The sequence below is a fragment of the Drosophila persimilis genome, unplaced genomic scaffold (genome assembly GCF_003286085.1).
Source record: "Drosophila persimilis strain 14011-0111.01,24,50 unplaced genomic scaffold, DperRS2 tig00000676-arrow-arrow-pilon, whole genome shotgun sequence".
NCBI lineage: Eukaryota > Metazoa > Arthropoda > Insecta > Diptera > Drosophilidae > Drosophila > Drosophila persimilis.
This window is the reverse complement of record NW_020825332.1, coordinates 831,106-856,782: the sequence shown is the minus strand read 5'-3', so window position 1 is coordinate 856,782 and position 25,677 is coordinate 831,106. Positions and strand designations below refer to the sequence as shown.

Below are 25,677 nucleotides of genomic sequence, written 5' to 3'. Positions count from 1 at the left end.
GATAAAAACTAGTTAGTCATCGACTACCATATGTCATTGTCACTAATTACATGGCGAATTTTATTTGCCGATATTTGTTTATAGCTTAGTTTATTGGTTTCTTCTTCTTAGGTTGTTTTTTGGCCACTTTTCCAATCAGCTGGTCGGCAGGCAGAGGTGTGTTTCGGTTATCGATTGCTCCCGAGACTGGAATATCGAGTCTTCAGCTGCCGCCCAACAGGCTTTGTTGCTTCTGCTTGATGCTCGCCTGGATGCTCAGCAGATACTTCATCTCCACGAGGGTGCCCTTGACGCTGGCCAGGTCCTTGGCCTCGAATTGGATGCCCAGCTTTTGGACCAGGGCCTCCAGTTCCCGGACAATCTGTGCATTGAGTTTGTCGAGCTCCGTGCTGTCCTCCGCCTCCTCCACCTCCTCGTTGCGCTCCATCATGGCCATAAGGAACTCCTTGTTGAGCGTACTATTGTCCTCCGGCATCTGCTGGCCCTCCAGCTGCAGCAGGTACTGTCCGCGCTCTATCGGCATGGCGAGTGTCTTGTAGGCCTTGTTTATGAGGGAGCTCCAGTCCGCGGAATTGGTTTGCTCTCGAGAGGTTCTGCTCGGCGAGAGGGAGGGAAAGGAAAGCCAATTTGATTGGGTTGCTGATCGCTGCTGATTGGGACTCACTTGTTGCTGAACTTGTCCGGATGCACCAGGGTCTGCAGCTGGCGGAAACGCTGTGTCAGTTGCTGCCCCTCCAGGTTGAAGTTTGTGGGAAAGCTCAGCAGCTCAAAGTAGTTCTAAAACGATCGGAAACGAAGCTGTTTATAGCCTGCCAGTCTGTCAGTCTGCCATCCATGGATAGCTAGCTATCTACTCACTATAGCCGCATCTACATCCTGCAGGTGTCCGCACTCCGAGCAGATCATGTGCTGCTTCAGCACCGACTTCTTTTCGCAATTCCAGCAAGCCGGAGTCGCGGTGGAGGCGGCGGCTCCGAATTTCCGCCTAGCTACTACACCATATGGCACTCCCACTCTGGCACTTCCAGCAAAATTTGTTGCTATCAATGCACTTTTCAGAACACCAACCACAGAACGCATACTTAACCATAAACAAAAGGGCTCTCGCAAACACAAGCTTTGTATTACACAAGTTTGTGCAAATAAAAACAATAGTCAGCTGTTCGAGTATTTTCCATTGGTCTGGCCACACACTTAAAGTAAGAGTAGTGTTGTACAACGCAGCATACTGGGATGAGGGCTTTTATTCAAAAACTTTATTCAATTAATTTTTGCCACTTATAATTATTAAAATAATATTCGTTAAATGCAAAAGTGCTTAGAAAAGACCCGAAAGAAAAGAAAAACAAGAAGAGAAAGATGCAAAAGACAAAAAAAGTGCCAACGCGACACATACAACTTGCTCCAGGTGAGGCTCGAACTCACAACCCCGGCATTGCTCATAGACACTGAATACTGATTATAAGTACCGTGCGCTAACCAATTGCGCCACAGGAGCCTTCGGAAATTTTTTTGCAAAATGGGGTTCTTGAAATCCGACCCGGCACCCGGAATCCTGTTACAACAATGCGACGGACACTGGAAAACACGACCCAAAGACAGGCTTAAAGAACAGAACACAAAGTAACCAACAATTGGAAATGAAATTGGACAAAATTCGTGTATATATGTATAAAATTTATTGAAATACGTTAGGCTTACAAAACTACATGGTTTTCAGGGCTTAGGGTTAGAGGATGGGACTCTTCACATGGAGTCCTTTCTGTACGCACGATAGCTATTCATTTCGTTGGGAAACGTCTTGTACAGCTCGAGCAGCAGATTCGACTTGAACTTCTTGAGGCTCTCGATCTTGCCCTTGACCTCCTCGTTCTTGGCCAGGGCCTTCTCCACGCAGTCCTTGGTGTAGAGCTGCGGATTCTTGTCCTGGTCGATGTAGTCGAAGAACACCTCGAAGGGCACATACACGTCCTGTACCTGGTTGCGCAGTTTGTCGATCTCCTGCAGGCCGGTGACCAGGCTGTTGCTACAGGTTCCACAGAAAAGAAAGAGTAGAGTGTATTGTGTGTCGCTTCATTTCCATTGACATGTCTTACATTTTCTGGTTGAGGACGTTCTGACCCTGCGGCTGGAAGTCGCTGACGATTATGCGTATCTGCCGCACATTCTCAATGAACATCTCCAGCTGCGTCTCCAGGTTCTCCAGCGGTGCAGACATATTTAGGCAAGAGATGCACTCTATTAGTTGTACACTTTTCTAATTTTTATTTTCTTTCTCTGCGGTGCTTCCCTTTCTGCACTACGCAATTATGAGTCGATTGTTGATCTATCGATAGGTAGTCATATATATCGATACTGCCCGCTGTCACACTTTTGCGTGCTTCATGCTATTAATACCGACAAAATTGTTCGATTCTCTAACAAAAGTTAATATTTAAATATAAACAAAAATGTCTGATGGCGATTTAGATGCCCTACGCGCCCAGCGCATGTCCCAGATGCAGTCGCAAATCGTAAGTGCAGCGCCCCTTGAAGACGGCCGACCACCCGGCAACGAATTATTGAACAAATAATTCCATAAATAGACGAGAGAAAGAGAAGTCTGTGGAAAATGATTAAACAATCAAAAAGAAAAAGTGCCTGCCAGTGGGCGGAGTGGAGGATGCAACCGTTGGATATGTATCTTCTCTCATTCTCTGTCCCGCTCTCTGCCATGAGTCATCCACACCTGTTCCTTAAAGCTCTTGTCCTGCAGTGACCCTTTACCTTTGACTCCTTTCAGGGCGGCGGCGGTGGCAACGATGCCGAAAAACAGCAGGCCCAGCAGGAGCAGATGCGTGCCCAGGAGGAGATGAAGCACTCGATCCTCTCCCAGGTGCTCGACCAGCAGGCACGTGCCCGCCGTAAGTACAGATTTCGGATCTCACCCATGCTTCAGAATGCTTCAAAATCTCGATTGCAGTCAACACACTGAAAGTGAGCAAGCCAGAAAAGGCCCAGATGTTCGAGAACATGGTCATCCGCATGGCCCAGATGGGGCAGGTGCGCGGCAAACTGGACGACGCTCAGTTCGTGAGCATCCTGGAGAGCATCAATGCCCAGATGCCGCAGAGCAAGTCCACAGTGAAGTACGACCGCCGCCGGGCGGCCATAGACAGCGACGATGATGAAGATTACGGCTGCTGATTGACCGCAGTTGCGGATCCAGATGCAGATGCTCCTCCTCGTAGGCCTAAGTCTCTTTCTCTTTGCTAAATACTTTTATTTCTTAATAACTTAAAACGAAAACAAGATGCACACGGAACACGTTTCTATATCTGCAAATGCAAATGCAAACACCTCTAAAGGCGGATGGGAGATCGATCTGTATGCTGTATCCTCCGCATCGCATCCTTCGAGATGAGATGGGAAAGAGTTCTCTAAACATAGGACTAGACTTTGGCTTAAGATGAAAGCAGTAGAAAAATTGCTCTAGATTGGGATTACTCCTTTTTCTCGTGATCCTCGTCCTGGTCCTCCTCGGTGACGAGGCAATCACCGCAGAATATGGAGTACATGATCAGCAAGAGGAAGCCCAGCGGCAGGCCAAAGATGACGGTCGTCAGCACGGGATTCCCCTTCCACATGTCCTTCAGCGAACGTTTCAGCTCGAACAGCGCCCGATTGCAGCGCACAAAGTAGGTGTCGCCGCCATACGCGATGGCGCTCTCGTTGCTGATGGACTCGAGGAAGAGGTGGAGGGCCTGCGGCGTCATCTGCATGGGATCGTCGTCGGGTATGAAGTGGTGCTGGGTGCTCGAATTGATCGCTATCAGATGCGGGGTCGGCAGCTGGTCCAGGATGATGGAATGGGCGATGGCGGGCTCGCCAATCTGCAAAAAAGGGAGCAACGAATGCTAGAGAGGGCCCCCTCCTTTCAACAGAAGGACCATGCTCACCCATCCAAACTGAAATTTGTTGTGATACCGCGGCCTGTGCTTCCGGATAACGCCTTCGACCATGTCGCGGAACTCCAGCTCGTGCGTGGCGATCTGGCTGAGTTTATCCTCCTGGACGACGGCCAGGACCAGGTATTTCTGGGTCTTCAGCAGCTGGTGGATGTTGAAGCGCGTGACCTTGGGGAAGAGGGTAAACCGCTCCACATTGACCCACTGGAAGATCGTTTCGTTCACCTCGTTGGGGTCCATCTCGTGGGCCACATGGCCGTGCGGATAGAAGTGGTGCTGCTCCTCCTTGTAGACGATAACCGCCGGCAGCTTCTCGAAGTCAAAGTGCTGGGCGGCAATGTCCTCGCTGGTGGCATAGAAGAAGCCGTGCTCCTGGTAGCCCTCCGCTGCCGCATAGTACGTGTCCCAGACGACGCCCTCCTGCTGGCCGACGAACATGAAGAAGATCGTGTGCGATCCCTTGAGCATATCCACGCTCTCTGTGCGCGTCACGAGCTGCACGGGCGGCCCGGACATGCGCAGGGCATAGTCCACGAGTTCGTCGCGACTCCGGTCGCCGTTGTAGGTGAACTCCATGTTGCCCTTGATGAACATTATCGTGGGATAGCCGCGCACCTTGAACTCGCGCGCAGATGCCGGATACCTGGTGCAATCGAGTTTCCCCACCCGCACATTGGTGGCATGCAGCGCCTGCGCCACCAGACCGAATATTGGCTCCGTCTTCTTGCAGTAGCCGCACCACGGGGCATAGAACATCACCAGCCACTGGCCCTCGTGACGGACATCGATGAACCGATCGCTCAGCTCCAGGACCCGCGAGGATAGGCCTGAGGCAGTCCTGAGCACTCCCAGCAGCAGTAGCAGGGCTTCACACAGAGAGAGTATCAATTAGGATTCGGTTTTCCATCTGAATTATTTATTTACCACCGAAGAGACGGCTCCACTTCCAGATTGCGTTGCCGACGAGCAGCATCCTTGTGTTCTTCGATTGCTTGGCTTCTGGTTCCAGGGTTTTTGTGTGTGTTTGTCCGTTTCCCCGGCTATTTCATACTCGCAACAGCTCACAGAAACAGTGCATATGCATGGGTGTTAATTAAATTAGTTAATTTTCAGCCGGAATTTTATTTTGCGAGCAGAAATAAGAAAAACAACCACCGCAGCTAAAGTGTGACCAGCCTGGGGGAGCATCAAAAATATTCCCCATGCCTGGGTGCGCAGTTTCCAGTATTTCTGGTATATTCCGAACGGGTGGCAGCACTCTCGCTGCCGGTGGTTTGTTTACCTCGCATATCCAGCGATCTGGCAACCCCTTAGAACACACGTGCGATTCGTTGGGGAAATCAAAATTGATATTTCTTTGTGTTTTTTTTGGTGTGTGCTAATTTCAACAGCAATTGTGCGTGGAAAACAATGACGGCAATACTGAACGAACCACCCCAGGGCGGTGGCAAGCAGCAGCTGCACAACGCACGCTTCTACACGATAAAACCGCGCGCCATCGTGGGAATGGCGTACAACAAGTTGTCCAAATGCCTCGCTTTGAGTCGGTAAATCACAGATAGAGCCTTTTCCCGTTGCCCACAATCACTGATCCACGTTTAATCCTAGAGAGACGGACTGCATTGAGCTGTGGAACATGGAATATGCCCCATATCTGGACAGGGTGATACATTTGCTGCCCGGCTCTCCCGTGGAGGCCTTGGCCTGGGCTGGCACCAAACGCCTCTTCTCCGCGGATCTCACGGGCAAACTGATCGAGTGGGATGTGCTGCGGCTCAGGCAGCGCTACGAGCAATCACCCACGGGCAATGCCCTCTGGAGCATGGACATCAATGGGCAGGAGACGGAGCTGGCCGTCGGCTCCGAAGAGGGACACATCAACATCATGAGCATCGAGAACGACGAGATCACCTACAAGAGCATCTTCAACAAGCAGAAGGGCCGCGTGCTCTGCTGCAAGTTCGACAAATCGGGAAAGCACCTGATCACCGGCTCCGAGGGCTACGTCCGCATCTGGAGCGTCCTCAAAGGCCACACGCTGCACACGATGACGCTATCCGCCAAGGACGTGATCGTCTGGTGCCTCCGGGTGCTGGCCGACAACACCATCGTGGCGGGCGACTCGGCGGGCTTTGTCACGGTGTGGAATGCCGAGAATGCCACGCAGATCGACAGGCAACGCGTCCTCGACAAGAACGTCTTCGCGCTGGCCCTCAACGAGGAGGAGGACCGACTGGTGTGCAGCGGCATGGAGCCGCCGCTGATCCGGGTCTTCAGCAAGACGAAGATCAGGCGCGAGGAGTCCGAGAGCGAGCGCTGGATAAAGTTCGTGCAGCGAGACGCGCACAAGCACTACGTCAAGTCGCTGGCAATGATTGATCCCCTGATTGTGTCCGGCGGCCTGGATGGCATCCTCACCATCACGTCCAGCGAGCGGAGCTCGTTGCCACAGCTGTCGCAGCACGCCCCCTTCCTGCAGGGCTCCGCGGCCTCGGTGGCCATCGATGCGAAGCTCCTGCTGCTCCGCTACCCCCACAGCCTGGACCTGTGGCGACTGGGCACCGTCGCGGCCCGCCAGGAGGAAGAGGACGAGGATGAGGAGCGCTGGGACCTGCCTGTGGGCCACACGGAGGATCTGGTGCTGGCGAAGCCGCCACAGAAGCTCCTGCAGCTGAATGTCCGTGAGAAGAGCTTCATCCAGGCCGCTGCACTGTCGCCAGACGCCGCCTGGATCTGCTACTCCACTCTGACGGATGTCCGGCTGAGCCGCTTGACGCAGGCTCCCCTGCAGGTGGAGCGACGCCCGGCAGAGGATCTGCCCCAAGAGCTGACCCCCGCGAGCCACATCCTCTTCACGAAGCAGCAACAACTCTTGCTCCTCGATCCCAAGGCCAATCGCGTCAACTTCTTCGACCTGGAGGAGGATCGCGTCCTGTTCCGCTCCAGCCTAGACCTCGGCGCCCACTTGAAAAGGAGCGTCAGCCACCTGGTGGTCTCCCCGGACGGCGAGTACCTGGTGGCGGCCTCCACCGACCACCTGATCGGCGTCTGGAGGCTGCAGCCCGCCGGCAAACACAAGCATTTGGTGAACCTGCCCCGTCATCGGGCCGGCACCACCGCCCTGGCCATGCACGAGGGTCGGCCCCGCCTGGTGGTGGCCTACGCCGACGGGCGGCTGGTGGAGTACGATCTGGTGAAGCGTGCCTTCACCTGCGAGACAGTGGAGTACCTGATTCCAGGCACCAAGCACTTCTGCATCCGCGGCATCATCCTGGATCCGAAGAACCCCAACATCTTCCTCGTCCACACGGAGGAGTATCTGTACGTGCTGGAGCGGAACAAGCGCCTCGCCACCGAGGATTATGTCGTCAACACAAAGTCCAAGAAGTACAGCCAGGAGAGCCGCAGCCTCATGGCAGCCAATCCGAATGGAATGCGCCTCAAGACACAGCTGCCGCGACAGGTACGTACCTGACGGCTCGTGCCGTCCCCGTACTCCCCCCGAAGGATTCCCCCATCCACTGACAATTGTTTTTCCTTCCTCTCTGGTTCTTGCAGCACCTGGTGCATGTCTTCCGTCTGAGTCCTAACGAACTCGTCAACGTCAGCATTTCGACAAGCAATCTGCTGGCATCGCTCCCACCGCCGTTCCAGCGAAAGAGGTTTGGAGCCTCCTAGAGGATGGACAGAGGGGCTCCGAGGAGGCCACTAGTTTCCACTTAGTTACCAAATAAAATCAAAAGAACACAAAACAATGCTTCCCGGCTGCCTTCGCCTTCGCATTCGCCTTCGCCTTCGCAGGGAAATTTGTCAAAAGTATTGCCAAAAATTTGTCTGTGTCTTTTGAGGTGTCGGCTCCTGCTCCGGCTCCTGCCTCCCCTTGGATAGTGGGGCCAGGGGTAGGGGCAGGGGCAGGAGCTGTGCAGGGGCTTTGTTCTCTACGTGGATTGTGCAACATTTCGTTTCGTTTCGTTTTGTGTCGCCGGCATTTACTGTAATTGTTGCTGCCGCCGCTGCCGCTGCTGCTGCTGCCACTGCCGTTGCCGTTGCTGTTATTTTTTGGTTGGTTTTACACTGTCTAGCCAGTGTCTAGACAAATGCATACCACACACACACAGACACGGGCACACAGACAGTCCACAGTCGCAAAAACACACACGCACACGGCGGCACGGTGGCACGGCCGAACAGAGCACAGACCGAGGCAGGGACAGCAGGGGGCCGCAGGGAATGTCGATGCACAATTCAACTTTTAGCTCAAAAACTCATTGCCTGGCCGCCTGGCCGCCTGGCCGACGTCTGCTGCTCCCCAGCTGCTGCTGCTGTGTGGGTGGGTGGGTGTGCGGCAGAGTGGGTGGCAGTATCCTGCAGGCAAATTCGAAAGGCTTTCAGGCCATGAAAACTATTCGATCGTCGTTGTCAACATCCATTCTGCCAGGGGAAAAGCAGAGACGAGAAGGAGATGGATAGATGGACAGATAGATAGATAGATAGATAGATAGATAGATAGATAGATAGATAGATAGGTAGATAGATAGATAGATGGATAGAAGAGACTAGATCTCTAGTCAAAATTTAGCCCTAGTTGAACCTTCGAATAGATCTCTGAAATCTGCTTTGATGATCCTCAAGCGAGGATATCCCTTCCCTTCCCTTCCCTTCCCTTCCCTTCCCTTCCCTCCCTTGCAATCCCTTGCAAACATCTCCCTTCATCGTCGAATCGTCAGCATTTTCACGCTCTCCGTAAGGGTATTCCCCGGCCCGACTTGCTCTCGAGAGTTTTCCGCATTTTCCTTCTTTATTTCTTGTTTTTTTTTTGTTTGTGCATTCCAATGTGCACTCTTCTCTTCTTTACTCTTTTTTTGGGTTTTTCCACTATTTTACATAACATTTTTGTTTTGTTTTTTTTGGGCAGAAAGAACCCCATGACCCCCTCCCGCTCCCCCTCCAAGCGCCGCCCGCCACCTCCACTCAAAGCCCACCTCAGCCGTAACCGAGTGACGGCATGACTGCGGTTGCAGCAACAGCCACAGCAGTAGAGGCGACACCAGAGCGAGTGGCAGGCGGCAAGTGGCAAGTGGCAAGCGAATAGACATGAATAATGAAAGAGCGAGAATCGGTTTTGGGACATTCATGGAATATAATGCATACGCAGCGTATGCCGTGCCCCTGCCTCTGCCCCTGCCCCTGCCCCACCGAGGGCTGGGTGTCCCTTGCTTTTGTTGGAATTAAAACTCACTTAGCCGTTGAAAGGCGCTCAAGAAAACAGAGGGGCAGACGGCAGAGGGCGGACGACGGAGGGCGGAAAACTTCTTGCAAACTACGCAACGAAAAGTCAGTCGCACGTCGCACGTTGCACGTCGCTAGTCCCCCAGCTGCAGCTGCAGCACGAGCCGGAGCTCAGAGAAGGAAGAACTTGGAGTCCGGAGTCCGGAGTCCGTAGTCCGTAGTCCGGAGTCCGAGAGTCGGAGGCAACTCCGAAAGAAGTCTAGACAGGCGGCAGGCAATGGGCGCAAAACTTTGGCCGGTGGCAAGAAATAAAAACGTTGCACAACCCCCCACCACAGTCCTGGGTGTAGCATAGTCCTGGGTTAAAGGGAACAATGCCTCGAAATTGACATTTAATTGGTTTGCAAATTAGCCAAGAAAATGTCTGCAAGAATGCGGGAAATGCGTCGCCCTCTGCGCCCAGGCGGGAGGACGGCCCCCGCACCTTGTCGGAGGTGCTAATCAACCCATGAAGGCTCCACCGTCTCCAGGATGGGCGGATTGCGGTCGCTAATGAATGGAATGGAAACTGAATGGAAAACGGGATAAAGCTTAATTTGCATTTAATAAAATTAACGCCACATCCTGCCACCCAATGGGGACAGAGTGGGGCGGAGTGGGGGGAAGGCATCAGCATAAATCGCATGCGGTTGTCATGGCAGTGCATCGAGCGGTTGGCAGGGGTGGCAGGGGTGGCACGGGGGCATGAGAGTACAACCAACTCAACGTCTAGACGGATGCAACAGCAACAGTGCCAGTGGCAGTGGCAGCCACAGAGTCCAGAGGACAATGTAAGGACAAACGTGTGTCCTGTCTGTCTTTCTGTCGGAGCAGGAGGCAGGAGGCAGAAGCAGGCAGCCTGCCCCGCCCCCCCCCCCCCCCCCCCCCCCCCCCCCCGTAACTTTTTGGCTCAACTCGAAACTTGATTGAATTTAATGCCCCACAACAAAAGCAACAACAGCAGCAGGAGCAGCAGGAGCAGCAGGAGAAAGGAGCAGCAGGAGAAAGGAGAAGGAGGCATCAACGAAGGAAAGCCAAAAGCCAGGCACTTAATTGGTCGAAAGGAAAAACTCTTGGCTCCTCGAAGGCAACGGAGAAACGGGGCGAAGCGGGGAGAAACAATATCAAATGAAAGTGCAGCTGTGCAGGTAATGACTCCCGGCGAAAGGTCAAAGGATAAGCGACGGCGGCAGGGACCCCAGGGATGACCACTTGAGAGTGGCTTCAAGGCTTAAGGATTCATCTGGAATACAGTTTATGGGCAGATGCCCTCTCCCCCATCGACACCCAAGCAAAAACCAGAAGCGTTCGTTCGTTCGTTCATTGTATCCTGTGTGTCCTTCGCGGAGGACAAATGCTCCATAAATAGGGATTCAGGGAGAGCATAGAGCGACGCGGTATGGCGGGGGGGGGTCGAAGGGGGAAGTGGATGTGTCTCCAATTTGATATGCTCGACGATGCTCTTCCTGGCTGCCGTCGCCCGTCCCCCCTGCTCCTGCAGGACTCCAGGACTCCATCCCCCGAATCACTGGAATCCCCTACTCCAGAAGGAGGAGTCAACTTGTCAGCCAACAACAGAATTTACGAGCATTTCCCAGTGTTTCCTTGCCCCTGCTTCGATTCGTGTTGCATGCTTTTTGGGGCGCCACAATGCAGCAGAGCGAGTGGCACACGGAGGAGAGAAGAGAGAGCAGTTCTGCGATGAAGATTTCTCGCTTAAAGAAATCGGTATTTATGGATCGTTTGGCACCCATCGAGCCACCTTGGCTGCTCCTTTTTGCTCCTCCGCTAACTGTTAACTGTAACTGTTATCTGTGCCCCCTCCCCCTCCCCTTGTGGCACACAGCCCCCCCTCTCTGTGATCGTTCGCTGTGATTCCCCCTCGTTAAATGTTAATTGGCAGCTGGACTGCTGCCTGGCTTTTGTCTACTGTTGGGCTCTCCCTCGCTCTCCCTCGCTCTCTCTCGCTCTTTCTGGTGCTGCCTTGATTTATGCATAATGCGACCATCGTCATAATGGCTCATGGCTCATGGCTCATGTCTGATGATGATGTTAGTCGACTTTTTGCTGCTGCTGTGGTCTGCAGAACTCCTAATGAGCGCCCAAACGAGCCACAGAATGTGGCAGAGCAGCGGGTCTCGACTAGGGGATGCCCTGGAAAAAGCAATACCCAAAGAGGGGCATACAGATACATCTGTATCTGTATCTGCCATGGATATCCCTGATATTTCAGCCAAGATCAGGTACTCCTGGGGGGGGGGCAGCAAAGTGCCCCCTGCCTCTGGCTGCCCCTTGCTGTACGCTTCGCAAGCTGCAGCCACAATTTAATTAAGCCAACAGAAACGTAACCGTGCCACAGGAAGAGGCGATACGGGAGACGGGTGGGGGGGGGGGGCTTGTGGCATGGACGACATTAGCATTGGATTGGCAACATTGTTGTTGATGTCCATGCGGCCATGTGTTTACTCTCTGGCTCTCTGCCGGTCTACCCCCCGCTCGCTCCCTCCCGCTCGCCCTCTCCTGCTCTGTGGAAGAGTGTCTGTGTCCAGAGAAGTCCAGAAGAGCTCTCGAGCGCTTTAATAGACACGTTCTCATGTGGCTGCCACAATTTCCTGCCCCAACGAAGGAGGCGGCGCCTCCCCCTCCTCCCTCAAACAGAAAATGTGGAAAATGACTTGTGTCTCCTCCACTCCTCCTCCCCGCGCCTGTTGTTGCTTTCTTTTGTAGTTCTGGGCTGCCCACTTGTTGTCGTTCCCCCCCCCCCCCCCCCCCCCCCCCCCCTCTGCTGCTGTTGTTGTAATAATTTGATTAAATTGAACGCTTTAAGTGATTTGCATTTTAAATTTCAATCAATATGACGTGACTGCTGCAGAGGCTGCTGCATGCAACCAACCAGCCAGCCAGCCAACGGATGCAACTGCCACAGCGCGGGGCACAAGAGAGGGGGGGGGCATAGAGGAAGCCTCTGTCTGGTCAACTGGCGCCAGGCATCGGCTCTAATGATGTACAACCTCCTCCTGTGGCCAGTGGCCAGTGGCAGTGTTTGATTTCGGGCGGAAGAGCCATTTAGTGGTGGGGATTGTGTGTGTGCTGGGGGAGGGGGGGTGTGTGTTGGGAGCAGTGCCAAAGTCAGGGTCAGATTTGGGCCAGACATTGGAGGCATGCAACAGACACACCTTAAGGCTGAAGCTCTGCCCTCACGAGGATTCTTCGTGGCTTTCATTTTGTGCGAAAATATGAAATTAATTCTCAATCTTCTGCATCAATTGGAGCAGCAGGAGCCGCAGGAGCAGCAGCAGGAGAGCCACCACCCCCTCCCCCCTCTATTCCCACATTACGTATACGCACCGATGCACAGTGTCTTGAGAAATTGGTTTGGAATGGCATTCAATTATAATTGCCAGAGCTGCTAGGAAATATGCCACACATGCCACACCTGCCACACATGCCGGCAACAATGGCAGCAGCAACAAATTACTGCCAATGTGCACTGATCCAGGGATCCTTCTGCTCCGTTTCTGCTCCGCTTCTGCTCCGTTTCTGGTCCTTTAGTTTCGGTCGCGCGCTGATTGCATTCTCCTGCAGGCGAGAGTGTGGCTGCCGCCGCTGCTGTGCCACAAGCTGCAGTTCTTTATTGTAATTATGTATTATTGTTGTTGCTGGATGTTGGATGTTGGAGCCTCCATCGCCATCGCCATCTCCATCGCCATCTCCATCATCATCAGCATCAACTTTTGCTTAGTTTTCTCCTCTGGTGTTTTATTTTTTGTGTCCCCGCATTGTTCTTGGCCATCCAGCGCCGGCGTCGTCCTCGTCTGCCTCCGTGCTTCTTCCTGCCACTGCCACTGCCACTGCCACTGTTACTGCCACGTCTTGCAGTGGCAACTTCCTGATTTTCCCACAGCCACACTCCTTCCCCGCTCCACACTCTCCCTGCTCCATGCTCCATGCTCCATGCTCCTTGTGTGGCATTATATTTGCCGAAATGCAAAGTCTAAGGACTTTCGTCTGAGTGGATTTTTCTGCCTGCCTGGAAGCTGCAGCTCCTCCTCCCCCCCTCCATCGCTTCCCTCCACCCCACCACGTTTTTGTGTTGTTTTCTAATTCATGCAATTTTCACATTGCAAAATTTTGTGTTTTTTTGGGCAGGCGCTACTTTTGTGTGGCAAGATTCCGCTGCCTGCCACAGCCACAGCCTCATTGTTTTTCGAGATTCGTGGGGCAGAGGATCGGTTGAGGGTGAGTCAGTCGTCAGTCGTCAGTCGGGGGGTCTCAAAATAGCCCCCTAGAAGAGCCCCACACTCCCTCCCAGTGGCGACCCCAGACACGACCATAAAGAAGAGACCTTCCTCCTGCCAGCCTGCCTCTCTCTCTCTCTCTACCGCTCTACCGCTCTCTGTCTCTGTCTACCCTTTCCTCCACTTAGGGATCCCACTCTTTTGATTGTCTTTCAGCCTGTCTCGATCCATTGGAGCATAGATACATAGAGATAGATCACCATAGATTCCTTAAGGATCCCTCCAGATTCGAGAAGATATTGGAACGATTTTTGGAAACCTGGCCACAATCATTTTCAATCAAATATCTTTGCTTTTTATACCCGATACTCAAAATGAGTATTGGGGTATATTAGATTTGTGGTGAAAATGATCAGCATCAATAGCCGAGTCGATTGAGCCATGTCTGTCTGTCCGTCTGTCCCTCTGTCCGTCCGTCCGTTTGTCCGTCTGTCCGTCCCCTTCAGCGCCTAGTGCTCAAAGACTATAAGAGCTAGAGCAACGATGTTTTGGATCCAGACTTCTGTGATATGTCACTCCTACAAAAATATTTCAAAACTTTGCCCCGCCCACTTCCGCCCCCACAAAGGGCGAAAATCTGTGGCATCCACAATTTCGACGATACGAGAAAACTAAAAACGCAGAATCGTAGAAGATGACTATATTTTACAGAGTGCAAAATCTGAACCAGATCGTATAATTATTACAGCCAGAATCACGAAAACAATTTCACTCTTTCTCGCTCTGTCTCACTCTAACACACAGGTTTCATGGTCGGTTTTGCCAATTGCAAAATATGAGTTCAAGGATCTCAGAACCCATAAGAGCTAGAGCAACCAAATTTGGTATCCACACTGCTGTGATATCGGACCTTGACCGTTTCCTGTCCAAATTTCGCCACACCCCCTTCCGCCCCCGCAAAGGACGAAAATCTGGGGCATTGGCATTGGCATTGGCTACGCAGCGCCCGACGTCACGCTCAGACTGATTTTCTGTCTCTCTCGCACGCACTCTTTGTGGTGTCGCTTAATATTAGCGGCGTCTGCCGGAGGAGAGCCATACTGACTTAGTATCGGGTATAACTGTAGAGTTGCGGTGTCCGCAGCAACTCACAACGTTCCCCCTCGTTTTAATATAATTTAATGTATATAAAATTATTTCATATAGAAAGATCCCAAGGGACACATACCCTTAGATCCACCGACGACCTTCCAGCAGGAAAATCTGAAATTTAGATACAAAATAATGACATTTATTTGTGTTGTATTTCAATAAGTAATAAATAATTAAACAATTTCTTTGTCGATAGACACTCGTTTATGGGCCTGTCCCAAAAAAGACAGAAACCGAACATTTTCCCTAGGTTTTTTGTTGCGATTCGAGAGCATTTTGTTAGCTCTCTAAATATGGGGGGTTCCTCGAGTTTTAGCTCGGCGTCGACTTTGGCTAAATCTTTGGTAAAACGCAAAAATCCTGCGAAACGGAAGAGAATATTTCAAAGGGATTTACTAGTTCTAAAAGAGCATCCATGTCGGTCATAGAGATCTCTATTGGCTTTCTTTTTAAACTGCATTAACTACCGATCGTACCATATGCTTTTTTATATATAATCACCTCACATTTTCCCATAAATCACTTCATATCTGCTTAACAAACAATTTGGTGGGCTTTTTAGAAAGACTTTGAGGAAAAACTTTGATTGAGAATCATCTTTCTTATAGGGGAAAATCTTGAAGGAAAACAAACAAGAAATTCGATAAAAAAAAAACGCAGTCTTTTGCTTATTTTAAAAGTTGCCAATTGGTTAATAATATCCGGACAAAAGTATACTATAGAAATCGGTGTGTATTAGCTTTTAAGTCTCGGCTCTAGGTCTCGGCTGTCCCGGACCTTTCCAATGGGGAGTGAAAAATTTCGCCTGGGCAGATTTGGGTACAGTTTCGTTATATTTTTCCGTATTTGCCAGGACTTCTTTTTACGAATGAAATTGTTGGAAAAACCCAAACCGTGTTTGCTAAACAATTTTAGTTTATTCTTAAAAAAAGATCTCAAAGTCGGAGATCAGTTCCAAGCTAGTGATATTATTCTTAATCGAATATTCGGCTAGTACAACGAACATATAAATATACTATATTTACATTATATATGTATATTATTATATATTCAAAACAAACAAAAGTCCCGCCTGAAAATTCCATTAATCTCGAAACATAGAAGAGTATTTCCCATTCGACTTTGCCAAGCTCTAAAAATATTCATATTTTCGTGGTGCCTCTCTCCCGCTCTCGCGCTTTCCTTTCTTTTCCTCTGCTGCCCCTCCCCCAACCCCCCTGCCCCCCCTGCCATCGCTTGATTCTGCAACAATTCTGCAACATTCTTATTCTCTATTTGAATATCGTACAAATTATGCTGCCACTGCCGCCGCTGCCGCTGTTGTTGTTCCCTCTTTTGGTGATATTTTTGGACTAAACGTTGTTGTTGTGCTCCCTCTCTCTCTTTCTCTCTCGCTTTCTCTCTCGCTTTCTCTCAGTGATAGCAAAATAATGAGCGTAGACGGCGGGACGGCCAGCGGACGGATGGCGAGACGGAGAGACACGCGGCAGAAAGCCCTCGAAGATCCTCCTTTTGGCCCTGGCCCTTTGCCGTGTGGAGAGTATGGAGTGGAGACCTGGCTGTGGATCGGGCAAAAAGGAGCGTGTAGGGCGGGGCGGGGCGCGGCGGGGGGCATGCAGCACGCTTCACGCTCGATTTTCATGCGGCCGTTGTTGTTTTCGCCGTGCCACAGAGCCGCCCCCTCCCCCCGATGGCCGGATACCCTTTGCGGACAGGACGATTCCCACGATCTACGATCCGATGCGAAGCGCTCCACAAAATCGCGATACCCTGCCCGCCAAGAAGGGCATCCCGAAAAACAGATGAAGAAAATGCTTTTCAATTTATTTTTAAGTACAAAAATAATTTCGGTTTTTTTTTTTTTTTTTGTTCGTTGCTTGCAAAAATCTTGAGAACAACAACAAAATGAGCGGTGAAAATAAAAGGCAGGGCACGGTGCGGCGCGGCAACGCGACACACGCCTGTCGCCGCGTCGGAGTCCCCCTCAGGCCCCCGCCCCCCCCTCCTGTAGCCGATGCCTTGCTCGCCAGACTGTTCCTCTCTCTCTCCCATTGGACATAGGGGCGGCATAGAATAGGGATCCGTTCTCTATACATATAGACGCCTCAGTCGGCCGAGTGTGCGGCAAAATGTGTGAAATATTGGAGACAAACGGGCATGGGGCATGGCATGGCACGGCGTGGCGTGGCATGGGATGGGATGGGATGGGATGGCATGGCATGGCATGGCAGTTTTTATGTTAGGCAGACGATCCGATCCGATCCCATGACAAAAAATCCATTTAGTTCAGTTCAGCGCAGGTCTGCGGCTAGATCGGAGGACGGTAACGGTAACGGAACGGGCATTATCTATCTTGGAATATTTGATTCCTCCTCAAAGAACGAACGAGCGAGCGAGCGACAGAGAGAGAGAGAGAGAGAGAGAGAGAGATAACCGGTTGAATGTCGTGTGACCAGCTCTCTCTCGACAGTTGATACTTTTTTTTCCAGTTCTCCTTTTTTGTGTGGGAGTTTGTCTCTAGTGTGGCCCAACAGACGACAGAGGGCGCTAGCCTGGCCGGTAACGGTACACAAGAAGCAGCAGAAGACGAGAGCGAGAGAGAGAGAGAGAGAGAGCGTGAGCGAGAGAGCGAGAGAGAGTGAAAATACTTGCGTGTCATGTGTGAAATTCCAATTTCTGATTTGTGTATCGAGCGATAAGCAGCGTATCAATCGATAGTCGTGCGTGAGTGAGTGATAGAAAGAGAGAGAGAGAGCGGGAGAGCGGGAGAGCGAGAGAGCGGCACAACGGAGTATTTCAGCAGGAGGAGGAGGAGGCTTCTCCAACGATCGAGCGTACCGGAATTCCTACAATTTACGTTTTCTCAATGTCAAATCGAGCGTTCGAGCGTTTTCTGGTATGTATCGTCTCGCACACAGCCACAGACACGACCACCGATCCGATATATAGATAGCGGATATATACTCCGATCCGTTCCGATCCGATCCGATCCGATCTGATCTGATCTTATCTGCCAAATGCCAATGTTCGCTTTTTGCTCCCTTTTTGCGCGTTTATCGATAACAGCCGGTCCGATCGGAATTCCTGGGCTTACACCCCGCGCCACCCAACGCTAACCCTCCCCCCTGTTACCTTCCCCACCACAACACCACAACCCCTCCTTTGCGGCATAGATGGTTGTTTTTTTTTGTTTTTTTGTTGTTCGAAACCAAAATAAATGAGGAATTTAGCGTTTTCTTTAAAAATAAACTGGAATGTGTTCGAATTAGATGAGAAATTCGCATGTTCTCGGGTCTCTCTTCTCTCTCTTGTCTTTGTTTTTGTTTTTGTTTGCGTTCGTTTTAGGGGAAATTTGATGGCTCCAATGGAACAGAGATGGGGGGGGGGGGGGCTTAGAGAAGCGGGTGGAAAATATCATTTATCTCCGAACAGGATTAAGAATTGAATGCCATTTTCTTCAAGGCCCCCCCGCCCCCTATAAACTTTGGCCACAAAATCGGGGCATAAAAACATTCAACAAAAAATGATCTTGACTCACATTTTTGTTGTTGCAGAAGCAAGAAACTCTTAAGAGCCCTCTGCCCTCTGGAGAAACGGGGGAGCACTTGTCAGCACTTTAAGGCCGCATTTCTGGGCCTCTTCTTTTCTTTTTATTGCTCTTTTTTGTGGGCTTTATTTTGCATTTTTTTTTTATTAATTATAACTGGAAGAATCGGGGATTGTGGGGTTCTTTTTTTTATGGCAAACATAAATTTCGACTTAAGGTCTCTCGGGGAGGGTCTGAAGGGGGAGGGGAGTGGAGTGGAGGGCAATCAAAGAAACAACAAAAGAAACGGAAAGAGGGAGAGCGAGAGGGAGAGCGAGAGGGAGAGGGAGAGACGGGAACAGTAGCCGTCGGAGTAGAGTCGAGAGGAGTGTGTTTTTTTTCAGTCTGTCCAAGGTATATTCGATGGAAGGTAAGGCAGCTTTCCCGCTTCACTTATGCTTTGCTCTCTTTCACTCTTTGGGTCACCCTTTGACCCAAGTCTGAGCCAGTCTCTGGCTTAGGCTGTGGCTTTCCTTCTATGGAATATACCCTGCGGCTGCTGTCCGTCCGTCTTCCGTCTTCTGTCTTCTGTCTCTGTCTGTCTGGTGCTTCTGTCTCTGTCTGTTTGGAGGGAAAGAGAGACGCAAAAGCAAAAGGCCGTTAATGATTATGAGCGTCTGTCTCCTGAAGGAGAGATCATCATCAGGAGGAAGGAGGTGGAGCAGCAGAGGATGATGATCATCAGACACTTGAAAGGAATTTCAATAAAGAGATAGAGAGAGAGAGAGGAAGAGGGAGGGAGGGAGAGCGAAGAGCGAAGAGGCAAAACAACAACAGAAATCATCAGACAGCGATGATGATGAGAATGGGATTGTGGGGATGATGCATCCTACCGCTCCCCTTTCGGCCCCTGCCCGCCGTTCGGATGAATGCATTAACAGGGATCCATCTTGTTGTTGTCTGTGGCATCAATCTGTCTCTGACACATTGGGGTGCAACATTGTGTGGCAGTTTTATCAGAAGGAAGCAGCAGCACAGCCAGACACCACAGCAGACTATGAAACGATCTCCTCATCAACAACAACAACAAAAACAACAAAAACAGCAGAATGCCGCATATTAAATGAACCAGACAGAGGGGGAGAGGCACGGAGGCAGGGGGGGGGGGGGGGGGGGTCCTGTCCTGAATTGCAGATAATGTCTCCATGCCCCCATCCCCCTCTCCCCCCTGGAAGGGGACCCGGGACTGCTCTGCCTCTCTCTCTCTCTCTTGGGCGCTACCTTTTACCTATCCCCCCCCCCCTCCCGCCGCCTGCTTTAAGTGCAGTGCACCTGCCCCACCCCCTCCCCCTTTATCGTATCTGCTTTAAAATTAGATGCCTGCCCCGCTGTGGTCTTGCCCCTGCCTCAGATGATAATAAAAATGAAGTCGAAAAAGAAGTGCAACATAAATTTGTGCAAAATATAACGCATACGCAACGTGCAACGTGCAACATGCAACAAGCACACACACACACACACCCATTGTTGTGTGCCTTCTTCTTTGGGGTTATTTATGCCCCACGAGGCGCGATGACTCTCCCTCCTTCTCTCCCTCTCTCTCTCTTTCTATTTCATGACTCACTCACGCACTCGCGAGGTATATTTTCGTCTATTGGGGGACGGGGGGTGGGGAGGCCATGTAAGGACGGAAGAATCTTTGCAACAAGGACAGACGACGAAAACAAAGAAAGAAAAACAGAAACAACAGCAGGAAAAGTGGGCGACCACACAGCAGACAGCACAAAAAAAAGAGAAAAGCGAACACTGAGAGAAATTCCTCAAGGAACAAGGAACAAACAATTAGCGGATGGGAAATGGAAACTTTTTTGACTGTAAATTGAAGGCGTATTTGCTGCAATTTCTTTCATCGTTCTCCTCTCTTTCGTTGCAGCTGTAACCTGGTGGCGGGGCCCGGCGATAAATCGATTGGTTGTGCGCGTGTTATCGATGACAAAATGGTAGTCGGCGACAGGATTGCGGCCAAGGACGAGGGGGCGTAAACAATCCGATCGCAACCGCCGGACGACGCTGTGGCCCCCACGCATGCAGCCAGTGGCGCCGCGGGGGCCCGCTGCACATTGTGGTGCACATCGGTGGTGCGGTGGTGCACTGTGGTTTGCCTGCTATCCACACTAACGCTTCTCCAGCCGGCAGCAGCTCCAGCCCCAGCCCAAGCCCTCGCGGTGCCAATGCAGCAGAGGCGGCACGGCCACGTGCAGCACCAGCAGCAGCACCAGCAGCAGCACCAGAGTGTTGCATACTTGTGGGCGTCCAGAGTGCAACAGCAACAAGCCCAGCAGGGAAAGGGGCAGCACCAGCAGCAGCAGCAGCGGAAGCAGGAAAGCGGCAACAAGTGTCTGACATGCCCCCATTCGATACGGCATTCGATATTGAATCCGTTTCCGTATCCGTTTCCGTCTCCGTATCCACCAGAACCGAGTGCTGGAAGAGGCGCCGCCGAAAGCGAAGAAGTGCCACAGCAGCAGCAGCAGAAGCAGAAGCAGAAGCAAAAGAAGAGGCACACGAGTGTTGTAAATAGTAGTGCTGTTGAGGTTTTTTTCAGTGTAAATAGTGCAAATAATAATACGCGTAAGTTAAATTTAATTCTGGGCAAACTCTTGCCCCAAAACAACAAGAAGGAGGAGCGCCGGAACGAGAGGGAGGTGCAGGAGGAGGAGCAGCAGGAGGAGCAGCAGGAGGAGCAGCATCTTGTTGTTGGCACAAATTTGCAAAATAAATTACCAGCATCGAGTGCGGATTGCCACTTAAGTCCCCATACGCGTACGCGTACGCGTACTCGCAGTCGTAGTCGTTGTCGTTGTCGTGCCCCTTGCGTGCCTGCCCCCCCTGGTGGCACAGCCACAGTCCATTCTCCTCCCTTGGCCTGTTCCTGGCCTCATCATCATCTGCATCTGCATCTGCATCTGCATCATCGTTGCTGTCGTTGCTGTCGTTGTTGTCGTTGTCGTCGTTGTCGTCGCGACGCGTCGCACTCGACTGGCGGTGGTGTCGCCTCCGCGTCTGCGTCCCGCGTATCGCCCGCGTCGTCTATGCTCTTGCCATATCAAATTAATCAACGTGCTACATTGTTGCAGCAGCAGCAGCAGCAGCAGCAGGCAGCATCATCAACAACAACATTGCCATCACATGTGCCCGTGCCCGGGCCCGGGGCAGCAACAACTCCTCGGCAGCCTCGTATTTTTAAACGTGATACAATCCAAACAGCGACCACTGCATCACCTTTGACACCGCAGCAGCAACTGCAACGCCTGCTTGCAACGGCAGCCTCCACAACAACCGCTGCCACACCTCGGCTCGAGTTCATACTTTACACAGAAGTCTATGAAGAGGACTCGATCGCCGTTGCCCCAAGCGATTCCGAATCCAAATCAAAGTCGAAAACTCTCGCGGAGGAGCAGGCGGAGGAGCTGCCGCTGGATAGCGATACCTTTTGGCAGAAATACGGTGAGTAGGTAATCTATATGTTGCTACAAATACAATACAAATCTGCTCGATAGAGAGGAATCTCCCTCTCTGAGGAGGAGTCTCCACTTTTCCACACAGTTTCAAAGAGATTCCTTTCCTAAGACTACAGTCGAGATGGTTGGGGTAAACCCTCAGAAAGGGGAGCTGAATGCTGCCTGAAAGATATCTTTACAGCAGTTCTGTGGAATGATATATGAGATCCTCTAAAAGCTCCCTTACCAAGAATTATAGACCGGGAAATATCAAAGCATTCCAGCAATAGATAGGACTGTAATAAATAGTAAACAGATCTATGGGGTAAACAGAAATGTATCTCTGCTAAAGGTGTACAAATTACACAAAAATGTCTCTGTAGATACATGTTTATCACGTTTCACTTCAGGCGCCTGTAAAATCTTTAAACATGCATAAATCCTTGTGATTTTTTTGTTCAAAGATTCTTTAATTTAGTGAGAATGAAAAAAGACAATAATTTCAATTCAAAGAGATCCTTTTCCTTAAGAGATTTCAACTTTTCCAACTTTTGCACGTTTCAAAATTTTTGTACTTTAATAATTTTTTTAAAATTTTTTTCCCAAAGGCAAGGGCCGAATAAGTATTGGCATACTCTCGACTAAATTTAGTAGGTGCTTGGAAGGTATCAGGCGCCACTCCGACCTCACGCGCTCCCAAAGACTCACCCAATCCCTTTGCTGCAGACTCGTACTTATCCGATGTTTTTTATCCAGAGCCCATCGATTTTCAATGGGATTCAGATCTGGGCCACTGGATTGAGTGAAAACTCGAATTATTGGGTCGATTTTTCTTCAACTGGTCGTAAAAAATGCTCGGGAAGCACTGTAGATCCGATTCGATTCGAAGTACATAGTTTATTCCGTGATATGTGATATATTTACTGGCTAGAAACTCCACAAATTTAACGAGAGATATTCCCCACAATGGTGGCCCTATGGCAGATCTGCCGCATATAAATATCACCCAAAAATCCACCGAATATCGTTCCACCTGTCAGAGACATAAAAAAAACATTCAAAAAGCAAAGGAAAACCTTTGGCCAACATAACATTTTTCACAATTTCATGCAACGATTGTAGCCACACAAGAGACGGAGAGAAAGGAGAGAGATAGAGAGAGAGACAGCAATTGTATTGCAATGTTCTGCAGCAGCAGCCAGAGGAGGAGGCGGAGGAGGAGGAGGAGGCGGAGGAGGAGGAGGAGAAGGAGGCGGAGGAGGAGGAGGAGCATCATATCTGAACATTTGAATGCCTTATGCGACGATATGGCAGTGCTGTGGAGAGGCAGGGAATGGAGGAATGGGCATAGGGGGGGAATCAGGACAGAGGGGGGAGGCTGGAGGATGGCTTATGGATATGATATGATGTGGGGACTTTTAACACAGCTGCTGGCTGGTTAACATAATTTTCGTGGGCATCTCTCACCCTCTCCCTCTCTCTCTCTCTCTCTCCCATTCTTTTTATTATTTATTTTCTTTTCGGTGCTTTGCTTTTTTGCAATTCAACGCAAAAATAAGAATAAAGCGAACAACGATGGTAAAAACAACAGACAGACGGAGAGACCGAGAGGAAGGGAGAGAGAAGGAGCAGAATAGACCTGAAAAATACCCTAGAAAGAGATTTCGGGAGGAAGAGAATGAAAGCGAGAGCTTCCCCGAGCACCTCCTTCCTTTCAGGATGGATTCATGGATCGATTTCGTCACGTTCTAGGAGTTCGAGCATACCCTGCCATTCTATTTGATACCCTCCGATGGAAATAACAAAAAACAAAAGCACAAAAACAACAAAAAACACAGAAATCAACTTTTTCCAACGAATAAATTTCGAGTTTTCGATAGTCTCGGTCTGCCACAGACAGTGGTCGTCGGTCGTCTGTCCGTCTGTCCGTCCGTCCGTCTGTCCGCCCGTCTGTCAGTCCGTCTGTCGTCTGTCGACGTTGTCGTTGTAGTCGTCCAGACAGCACCACAAGATCTGGCCACCAAACCAACGGACAGGGGAGGCAGAGGAGGGGCGGGGAGGGGAGGGGAGGGGGGTGTCGCCTGGGATGGGAACTGGGGCCCCATATTCGTGGGCTCCAACAGCGTCAGACTGTCTGGTATGCCAACAGGCAGCAGCGAGGCAGCAGCGAGGCAGCCAGCGCTGGCTCTCTCTTTGCCACAGTGCAGCGCTGCCTCTTGCGGTTGCCGTTGCCGTTGCCGTTGCCGTGCCACATGTGGCGCTGTCCGTCCGTCCCTCCACTCCACTCCACTCCAATGATAGTTGTAGCTGTAGTTTCGGTGTCAGCTGTCTGCTGTTTCCACCTCTACTGCCTCTGCTGCCTCCGCTGGCATTACTACTGCTGTATCGAGACTCTTCGTTGTGTGTAGGCGTCATCATCATCGTCATCGTCATCGTCATCATCGTCATCGTGGCATGGCATGGCGCTCGCATTGGCCAATGCATAAAATTATACAGAGACATGACATGGTTTTGAATAATTAAACACAACTACGGGGCACAACAGACAGCGGGGCAACAACGGGGCAACAACAGTGCAAAGGGGGGCAAAGGGGGGGGGCATCAAGTCGGACTAAATGGCTGCCAAAATCCAGTGGATATTCCGTATACCACAAGCCACCGAAGGGTGGCACACAGGAGAGACCACGAGAGGCAGGCAGGCAGGCATGATGCACAGTCCTGAAGATACTACCTATGTGTGTGTGCGTGTGTGTGTGTGTGTGTGTGTCCTCCCTCTGTGCCTTCTATGCCCCCTCATATCTCCACGTTCCGCCTTGGTTTTAACTCATTTAGCAGCTTAATTTCTGTAAACGGATTACAATTGAGTCCCCAAGGGGCCCGGGGGGGGGGGACGGAGGGGGGGGCAGACTCCTTTGGAGACTTGGCTAATAGAGGCAGAAGACAGAAGGTACAAATTTGGCAAACAATGTTTCTAATTATTCAAATCATAGTTTTAAGGAACTGGAAAATCTTTCCACTCATTCCAAAGGCCCGAAAGCAGAGGACCCCAAGGATCCACGAACTAAAGGTGGGTGGGCGGGGGATACAAGATTTAGTTTAGAACTCCCCGAGAGTCGAGGGCTGCTATGATTCTGCATCCCAAATATTTGGGAGTCTCCTGCCTTTCTTCTTGCTTCCTGGAAAGTAGGGGCACACTTTCCGACAATTGTTCTATATTTTAGGAGCTATATTTCCTCCGACTTTCATTAAAAAACAAAAGTTCAATAGACTCTTTCGACACACAGCTGCAGCGGAAGGACCACGACCGAAGGAAAGAAAGGGATCTCAGATCTCAGACATATGACAAATAGAAATAAAATAATCAAAAGAAGAATGCAACAAAAGAGGAAGGGGCCAAAGGGCAAAGGGGGGGGGCACAGATGAGAGAAGCGAAGCGGAGACGACAGACAACCCATTGACAGCACAGCCCAGAGATATTATTGACAGCTGAGAGAGGGAGAGGGAGAGAGAGGGAGAGAGGGAGATATCGGACATTGGACATCGGACATCTTCCTCCGATGTTTGCCCAATATCTTTCCAGTCAGTCCTTTCCTTTCCTTGCCTTTCCATGCCGCCAGTCGATGGGTGCCGTGCCCCATTGTTGCACTGCTGCTGCTGCTGCTGCACTGTTGCGTTGCAATTGTTGCTGTTGTCAGCAGCGGCGGCGGTGGCGGCGACGGCGGCGGCGGCGGCTCGTTTCATTCAGTCGTTGTTTGAGCTGTCAAAGGGGTCTGGTCTGGCGTTTCCTGTTGTTTCCTTTTCTTTTTTTTCGTTTTTCGTCTTTTTTTTTTTTCTTTGCACCGTCTGCGATGTCTAGACACAAGTCAAAGTCGAAGTCGGAGTCGCTTCGAACCCTAAAGCTCAGGTGCATTCTCTTCGACACAACAAAAAGGAGGCACAGGGGCAGAGTCGGAGGCAGACATCAGGCGACCTGGAAATTCTCCATGGTTTCTCCCTCACCCTTCTCTCTCTCTCTCTCTCTCTCTGCGTGTGAGAAACATTTGCCA

At 50.9% G+C, this 25,677-nt stretch overlaps 7 protein-coding genes and 1 non-coding gene across 9 annotated transcripts in view; 3 read left to right on the top strand and 5 right to left on the bottom strand.

The window, feature by feature from the left end:
- Window positions 1–17,526, bottom strand: part of LOC6599880 (retinin) — a 93,327-nt gene extending 75,801 nt beyond the window's left edge. The window contains exons 1-2 of the mRNA XM_026991654.1: window positions 17,444–17,526; window positions 14,682–14,716 (exon numbers count right to left, since the gene is read on the bottom strand). The gene's annotated coding sequence lies outside the window, so the exon portion shown is untranslated. The remainder of the gene's footprint in view (window positions 1–14,681; window positions 14,717–17,443) is intronic.
- Window positions 32–1,095, bottom strand: LOC6599707 (iron-sulfur cluster co-chaperone protein HscB, mitochondrial). The gene is made up of 3 exons (XM_002024924.2): window positions 859–1,095; window positions 665–777; window positions 32–593 (listed from the first exon to the last, which is right to left on the bottom strand). Exons 1-3 carry the CDS (start codon window positions 1,078–1,080, stop codon window positions 203–205), a joined length of 726 nt encoding a protein of 241 aa, XP_002024960.1. The 5' UTR covers window positions 1,081–1,095; the 3' UTR covers window positions 32–202.
- Trnai-uau lies at window positions 1,401–1,498 on the bottom strand. The gene is made up of 2 exons: window positions 1,461–1,498; window positions 1,401–1,436 (listed from the first exon to the last, which is right to left on the bottom strand). It is a non-coding gene; the product is annotated as a tRNA-Ile (tRNA).
- LOC6599791 (mediator of RNA polymerase II transcription subunit 10) lies at window positions 1,657–2,289 on the bottom strand. The gene is made up of 2 exons (XM_002024925.2): window positions 2,097–2,289; window positions 1,657–2,026 (listed from the first exon to the last, which is right to left on the bottom strand). The coding sequence occupies exons 1-2, from the start codon at window positions 2,216–2,218 to the stop codon at window positions 1,747–1,749; spliced, it is 402 nt and encodes a 133-aa protein (XP_002024961.1). The 5' UTR covers window positions 2,219–2,289; the 3' UTR covers window positions 1,657–1,746.
- Window positions 2,427–3,297, top strand: LOC6599792 (programmed cell death protein 5). Its single transcript, XM_002024926.2, has 3 exons — window positions 2,427–2,513; window positions 2,783–2,903; window positions 2,963–3,297. Exons 1-3 carry the CDS (start codon window positions 2,451–2,453, stop codon window positions 3,184–3,186), a joined length of 408 nt encoding a protein of 135 aa, XP_002024962.1. The 5' UTR covers window positions 2,427–2,450; the 3' UTR covers window positions 3,187–3,297.
- On the bottom strand, window positions 3,242–5,070 carry LOC6599793 (protein disulfide-isomerase TMX3). 2 transcript variants are annotated; one of them, XM_002024927.2, is made up of 3 exons: window positions 4,872–5,070; window positions 3,939–4,813; window positions 3,242–3,872 (listed from the first exon to the last, which is right to left on the bottom strand). In XM_002024927.2, exons 1-3 carry the CDS (start codon window positions 4,918–4,920, stop codon window positions 3,483–3,485), a joined length of 1,314 nt encoding a protein of 437 aa, XP_002024963.1. In that variant the 5' UTR covers window positions 4,921–5,070; the 3' UTR covers window positions 3,242–3,482. The 2 variants fall into 2 exon arrangements, with proteins under 2 accessions (XP_002024963.1, XP_026847449.1); XM_026991648.1 differs by having other exon boundaries at window positions 4,875–5,070.
- LOC6599794 (U3 small nucleolar RNA-associated protein 4 homolog) lies at window positions 5,290–7,696 on the top strand. The gene is made up of 3 exons (XM_002024928.2): window positions 5,290–5,494; window positions 5,556–7,410; window positions 7,506–7,696. Exons 1-3 carry the CDS (start codon window positions 5,358–5,360, stop codon window positions 7,623–7,625), a joined length of 2,112 nt encoding a protein of 703 aa, XP_002024964.2. The 5' UTR covers window positions 5,290–5,357; the 3' UTR covers window positions 7,626–7,696.
- Window positions 17,527–20,857: 3,331 nt separating the features above from the next.
- On the top strand, window positions 20,858–21,646 carry LOC113566338 (the record flags this gene model as incomplete). The annotated part of the gene is made up of 3 exons (XM_026991583.1): window positions 20,858–20,960; window positions 21,033–21,037; window positions 21,194–21,646. Coding segments are annotated over 3 exons (561 nt in total), but the record flags the coding sequence as incomplete, so codon positions are not given.
- Window positions 21,647–25,677: the final 4,031 nt, after the last annotated feature.